We start from the raw sequence: 7,447 nt of genomic DNA, 5'->3' as shown, positions 1-7,447 counted from the left end.
TCCAGGCCCCCCCCCCCACGGGTAGCCCCATCATTTCCGTTCCTTGTCCCCCAACACTGCCCCTCTCCCCTTGCCTGCTGCCTCCAAACTCTCCCTATTGCTTCTCAGTCTGGTTTCTACTTTCCTCCCCTCTCTTGTCATAGAAAGGCAGTGTTTGCTAGTCTCCTGAGCCTTTCCAGCTCTTGGAAAAGAGTGTTCGAAGAAGAACAGTCTCTAATGGCATGAACTTGGGGTTTACCAGACCCTGAGCCTGCAGGAAACAAATAGCAAACGCGGAAGGAACCAGATTAAGAACAATTGTGAACTTTAGAAAGAGCAAGTTTAAGTCATACCCACGCCCTAGTGAATACGGCTGTTGTCATTTGTCCCCTGCACTCTCCTGGATCTGTGGAGGACTGGGAAATGTGCTAGATGGGAGGGTGCATAAAACACTGACCACTCAGTAAGAAGTAAGGCCTTCCCGAGTGTGATGAACACAATGAGCACTCCGGAGTGGGGCTGAGGGTTTGGCCTTTGGTTTGTCTGTGCCTTGTTACGTTGCCAGGGCTGCCATAACAAAGACCCTCAGCCTGGGGGCTTCAACAACGGAATCCGTGGTCTCACGGTTGTGCAGCCCAGAAGCCCTAGGTCGAGGTGTTGGCAGCGCCATGTTCCTCTGAAGGCCCCGGAGAGGCTCCCTCCTTGCTTCTCCAGCTGCTGGTGCTCCACGTGTTCCTGGGCGTCCTCGGACTCGCAGCACTGACCTCTGCCTCCCTCTTCCTGCCTTCTTCCCCGGCACTCATGAGGACCCCGGTGGTTGGGTTAAGAGCCCACTCTAACCCAGTGTGACCTCCTCATAACTTGTGGATGTAAGTACATCTGCAAAGACCTTCCTGCCAAAGCAGGTCACATTCCAGGGTTCCAGGTGGACACGAATTTTCCGGGGATATTAGTCAACCAGCTGTACTGCCTTCCCCAGGGGCCTGTGAACTGCTCTTTGCCATGCATGGCCCCGTTCCCCAATCACGTTTCATCTCCCTGGCTGAGTCCCTGGGAGGTCCGTTAGATGTTTCCAAATCATTGTGGAACCTCACAAAAAGGTGCCAGGTAAATGAATGTGATAGCAGATATGGTCACCTGCTGGTGCATGTAGTATGTAGAAATAAAACCCCTCAAGTGAACCAGGGCCTTGGTATTTTAAAAGCTCCCCACACATCCAGGGCTGAGATGCAGCACCGAGCAGGTTGGTGGGGCCCCGCAGCGCTGAGCATCCGGTCATTCCTCTGTGCTACATGTAAGGCAGAGCTGTCACTCCCCCAGGCTCCCCGCCTATGGTCAGCCAATAGCTTTGCTCGACATTAGAGAGAAAAAATACACTTGATTCCCAGGTGAACCCTAGTAGGCTCCTACCACACTCAAGTGGATGAACTGGACTTGCGCATGTGTTCCTGGTTCCTGCAGGCCTACTGCCACCTACTGGTAGGAAGGCCCCTCTGACCAAGGGGGATACGTGATTGAAGTCCTTGAATGGAAGCTTAATTAAGAGTGAGTGTGTCGCTCAAAGGACTGTTTCCACTCCACGTCTTTTATCGTAGCCTCCGTGCTGTGCGTGCACGCTCGCCAGGGGCACGTCCTTCGCATGGGACAGGCAGCTCCCTCTGACAGCCCAGCATCTTCCTCCTTTCAAGGTGGACTGGGGGCTGCTGTTAGTCAGGCCCAAAACGAAAGGTGCTCATCTTCCCTAGGGTGGGAGGGTGCCTTTCTCCATCAACCAGGCCCCGTCCACTTGAGCCTCTTTGAAAGGGCTCGCTGGCAGTTGGGGGATTCAGCACAGAAACTGCTCTCTTCTGCTTAGGCAGCGACTTTAACAAAGTATCAACAAACACAAGTTGGAAAAAGCCTTTTCTTCACGTTCCATCTTTGATAGGTCGTCCCTTACTGTTCTAGGAGAATATAACCTTTACCTTTTTAAGTAATCCCCTATAGGGGATGGGATTGATTATAATAAAATTCAAATATATGTAGAGCCTTCTTTCTTTTTAAAAAAAACTTTCTAACTTTCAGTAATGGCTACCGTATTCGTTTCCTAGGGCTGCCATAACAAAAGTCCCACAAACTGGGTGGCTTAAACAATATAAGTTTTTATCACCTCACAGTTCTGGAGGCCAGAAGTCCAAGCAGGGTTGGCTCCTTGGGAGGCTGTGAGGGAAGGCTCTGTTCTGGGTTCTCTCTTTGGCGTGTAGATGTCCATCTTCTCCCTGTGTTTTCACATTGTCTTCCCTCTGTGTGTCTGTCTCCTGTCCAAATTTCCTCTTCGTATAAGGGCACAGTCATACTGGACTAGGGACCACCCTAATTACCTTACTTTAACTTGATTATCCCTATAAAAGACCCTATCCCCAAGCCATGTCACATTCTGAGGTACTTTGGGGTTAGAATTTCAACATATGCAATTTGGGGAGCCACAATTCAACCCTTAATGGTTAAAAGTACTGAGATGGAGAAGCTTCTAGTTCCTCCTCTCGAGGCCATGCCCGGGAGCTGCTGGCACCTCATGCTTTCCTTCTACGTCTGTGAGAGAAGCCAGTGCTCCTGTTTGAATGAAACCAGGCCCATATTCCTCCCCACAACATTCTCCTAATGCAGCAGAAGCAGGGGTCAGAGTGCATTCGGTTGCAGCCCAGGGCTATATGATGTGTTAGATATTAAGGGAACCCTTTGGGTTTATAATAAGCTAGGAAGTCCGCTGTAGACTCGTGAGCTGATATAAATCATTATTGCCCTCAGGCTTCCCTTGGGTCTTCGGAAAACAAATCAATCAGGTGGGGGAACCTTGTTGAGATACTGGGGCTGCACTAACGGTTTTGAGACGAGAGGCCATAACCCTAAGTCCATCCCATGAGATGTCCAAGAGGAGTGCAGCTCTTTTCCTGGGTCTGCCCTCACCCGTGATCTCTCTGCTGGTCGGCAGGAACGCTCTGCTGGGACACTTGGAGGCTGGCAGGAGGCCTGGCACTCCATGTGCTGCCAGCTCCACAGACTTCAACAAACATTCTCCCAGAGCGGGCACAACAGGGTCGTCTTCATCTGAACTGTGTATATCCTTCAAGGACATTCCAAGTCCCACCTCCGGCCTCAAGGGTTGTTAGTTCAAGGCCCACAGTCCCTGGCCATTGGAAAAGAGTAATTTCATCTGATTCTGAGTCTGATGTTTTTAAGTGCAAAGGTAGGAAATTTGGACCCACGCTTCTCTAAGTTCCCTCCATCGATCAGATCCACTAGCAGTGAGATCAACTCCATTCTTACACCGTGTCCTGATTTCTACACTAGCATGGGTCGTTGTTTTACCTCCAGATAAAATGATGAGCTTTGGATTCCTACTGCTACTGGGCAGAGAAATCCCCCACTCCAATCTGTCCCCGAGTGACTGTGCCTTGGGAAGTAACCCCCAAACCTGAGGTAGATATATGAATATAATAAAAACAAATATAGAACCTCAGGTAAAAGAAAAAAGACTCAGGACTTCCCACAGCCCAGTGGTGGCTGCTTTCTCAGAAATCCCTGAATTTCGAACGCAGGGCTATCTAGTGACCCAGAGGAGAGGACGAACTGCAGAGCCACAGGCAGGCACCGTGACGCTTTCACGTGCATGTGTGGTGGTGCTGCGTTTGGACTGAAGTGATGTTGAGGCAGGAGGAGTCGTGCTCTTGTGGCAACAGAAGGAAATCAGCCAAAAGAATAACAACAACATACAACAGAAAGGAAACAGTGCAGGGCTGGGGGAAGCAGAGCTCAGGAATTGCTGATGGAAATGGGCTTGGCATAGGGACAGAATATAGATAACAGACTTACTGCCTATGATAGCCTGGAGATACATGCTCTCCTCGGAGGTACTTTGGGAAAGAACATTAACTTCAAACCAAAATGAGGAGGCTCCTGGACTCCAGAGAGGAAAAGATCCTGCTTTGGGGGACCCATGGGCCGAACCCTGAAGTAATTGTAACTAAAAAAAGAATAGCACCCCTGAGGGTTAAAACTTTCATAATGGGAGACTTCGTGGACTGTTGAGTGCTGAGCATCTCGGCCAGTCTGACTGTCATGAAGTTGTGCCTCCTTTCAGCTCTGCCCTAAGATTCCCTCACATCACATTCCAGGTCTTAGGAAATTCTATTGGCTAAACAGAATTTTTAAACAGTAGGCTGAGGGGTATATGTGGCAGAGAAAAGACTGAAAGAGGTGCGGAGAAATAAACTAATATTGTATACCAACTATATTTAAATAAAAATAATAAATGTAAAACATTTAAAAATTACAAATAGTATTTGATAGAATCTTGTGGTTGAGATGGAACTTTGTGATTATGTGACACAGCCCCGCCATGACTGGCAAGTCTGCTCTGCTGGCACCACGTACGAGTGCCTCCTGGGGGCCGTGTTTAGGACACACAGCTTTCTGCTTCAGCTCTACCCAGCGGCCAGTCAGCCTCAGCCTCAGCCTCAGCCTCACCCCCAGCAACAGCAACTGCCCCTCCCCTCAGTGACCACTCATTTCTTTACTCTGGTTAGAGAGCACTTCCAGGTTGAAGCAAAACTGGCTTCCACACATTTGTTCCGATTCCGGACTTGGACTCACTTAGCCTCACCCATTGGGTCGCAGTGGATGGCGCATCGGGCCCATGGGCTGGGGGAGGATATGAGGATGAGGATGCGTGATGGGGGGAGCCTGGGAGGGGTGAGGCTTTACACTCCACTCACTTCACGCATTCTGATATTCCAACCCCACCCCAGGGTCACAGCCGTCGATTGATAACAGTGTCACACTTCAGGTGTCCTGGGACTAACCTCATGCTTAACCCTTCTTCCCATGACTAGCCTTCGCATACTCAGACAATTACTAGGCCCCATCTCTACGACTCCTATTTTCTACACCAAAAAGCCCAGGTCTTCAGCCATTTCCATAGAGTCCTCGGGTTGGAGCCTTTCACGGGTGGATTTTCTCACACGTGACTCAGACTGATATATGTCCCTCTCAGAGTCTGGCATTAGAAACCAGACACAGAACTCCACCTATCTTCTAGAGGGCCAGGAGAGCAAAACTACCTGCTTTTATTTTTTTACTTTAAAAAAGCAGGACTCAAATCTAATTAGTAAGACCTTATCATTTTATATCAGTGATTGATATGTACCACACCTCAAAGTTACCACATTGAGCCTAAGTAAAATCCACCTTAACATCTGTCCCGAGCATGTAGGCAATTCCCATGTGCCCACTGCTCTAGCTCGCAACGCCGACCACTCAAGCTATTTCTGAAAGATGATTTTTGAGTAACAGTTTGAGCATATTGCACATCTAAGCAGGGAAACCTCTCTAACCTGAATAAGAGAGGACAATCTAAATTATTAAACAAAGTGGTAATTTAAGAAAAATTACAACTAACAGTAGGCTCAAATTACACAATAAAATCCTGGTTTTTAAATAGAATCCTGTTGGCCGGCTGGTGTGGGTTAGTGGTTGAGGATCAACCTATGAACCAGGAAGTCATGGTTCAATTCCCGGTCAAGGCAAATGCCCGGCTGCGGGCTCTATCCCCAGTAGAGGGCGTGCAGGTGACAGCCGGTCAGTGATCCTCTCTCATCATTGATTTTTTTTTAAATTAAATCTTTATTGTTCAGATTATTACATTAGTTACTCTTTTTTCCCAACATAACTCCCCTCCACCCTGTTCCCACCCCACCCTCCGCCCTCACTCCCCACCCACTGTCCTCATCCATAAGTGCATGATTTTTGTCCATCATTGATGTTTTTATCTTTTCCCTCTCCCCTCCTCTCTCTGAAATCAATAAAAACATATATTTTAAAAATAAATAAGTAGAATCATCTTTACTTGACATAGTTTCTTTTCTAACAATTTTTGGAGTCATTTCAAACTTTTTACTGCCTCCAAAGGAAGATGTTGGGCCACACAATCTCTGTGATCCAGCTCGAACCTTCTTAACTACTATTTTGGGAGCATTAGCATATGCCAGGCACTATGCTAAATGATATGTATTATGATTTTTGTGTATTGTATTTTTCTATATACATGCACTCGTTTGTATATATGTGTACCCATATACACTACCTCTCCATAGAAAAATTTATCCCTCACAACTATTCCATACAGTGGTGTGCTTTTTTACCACCATTTTACAGATAAAACAAAATAAGGTGCAAAGAAAGTTAAGTAACTAGCATAATGTTCTATCGCTGTAATAATTAGGAAACCAATACATTTAGCCCTCTGTGTCTATCTCTAAAGACTGAGCAGCAGACTGCTTCCCCATACACAGCTTAGTGTAACTGTCACTGGTTGAATTAGCTGCCTCTGATTTTAAATGATTATCATATTAGGTTAAGTATTTACTGGATATATCTTCACTCCCTGGCCACAGGAACAGTGCTTGAAAAGGAACACAGCATTCATGAGTTCAAGACAATGTTCAAGTTGTTCTGATTGGCTTCAGACCTGATATACCGCAGCACATTCCAGCCCTGTGCACCTGGAGGGCAGGTGTGTCTTCCAGAGGTCGCCAACCGGTGGTCCACGGGCCACTAGTGGTCTGTGAGATCCGAAAGGTTGGCGACCGCTGTCTTAGGTGGTGCTGCTTCCTTCTGAGTCTCCAGCACTGTGCTGTGATTTAGTAGGGACTTGATAAACCTTGGTGTCAATAACATATTGCGGATCTGCCAGAGATGCATACGCTATGCTCATCATTGCAGAATCCCAGCCTCATGCACCCCGAATTCAACTCGCACATTTCCCAGGCCCAAGTCACTGGGAGAAACAACGGACTTGTGTTCCTGCTCATGAGGAGCAGTGATCAGTCAACACCAAAACTAAGTCTTACAGCTGCTTTCTTTCTTTCCCCCCAGTAAGTGCAAATGGTGACCACCGAGGCAGACGGATGGGACATGAACTCAGTGGTAGGAGAGAAGTTCCGCCACTCCAGATCTCCCAAAGGAACTTGGCTGAGCCCCACGACACAGAGTAACAATCTTCTGGACTTAGGAGTCTACGAGATGTCAGGGGAGCCTTGGTCCATGGGCTCATCAGCAGATGTGATGTGAAAAATACCACACTCTTCTATCATTTGCTGTTGCTTGCCGAACTGTGAAGAACTGCATGAACTCTATTTAAGCTGCTTTCTATACCATTGCCAATCACTTTTTTGGACTTGAAAGTGCTATTTTCCTATTGATACTTGCATTATTTCATTTTGCATGCATCCAGTGATTATACATAAGCAACACATGTAATCTGCTTATATATATTTTTAAAAACTCATCTGTGCAAAATGGTATATAAAGTATAAATCCTGCTCTTTTTGCAAAATTATAATCACAGCCCATGTCATTAAAAGTTTAAATTGGTTTTATCTAAAGATCAGTATGATAGGTCTGCATATACTTTATAGATAACTAGCCTCTA

At 46.9% G+C, this 7,447-nt stretch overlaps 1 protein-coding gene across 1 annotated transcript in view; it reads left to right on the top strand.

The window, feature by feature from the left end:
• The window catches only part of PIP5K1B (phosphatidylinositol-4-phosphate 5-kinase, type I, beta), a 309,531-nt gene extending 302,441 nt beyond the window's left edge, over window positions 1-7,090 (top strand). Inside the window, exon 14 of the mRNA XM_015565018.1 lies at window positions 6,892-7,090. Coding sequence (XP_015420504.1) covers window positions 6,892-6,894 — 3 coding nt within the window. The 3' untranslated portion in view covers window positions 6,895-7,090. The remainder of the gene's footprint in view (window positions 1-6,891) is intronic.
• Window positions 7,091-7,447: the final 357 nt, after the last annotated feature.

Source organism: Myotis davidii, unplaced genomic scaffold, assembly GCF_000327345.1.
Source record: "Myotis davidii unplaced genomic scaffold, ASM32734v1 scaffold616, whole genome shotgun sequence".
NCBI classification, from domain to species: domain Eukaryota; kingdom Metazoa; phylum Chordata; class Mammalia; order Chiroptera; family Vespertilionidae; genus Myotis; species Myotis davidii.
This window is presented reverse-complemented; position numbering and strand designations above follow the sequence as displayed.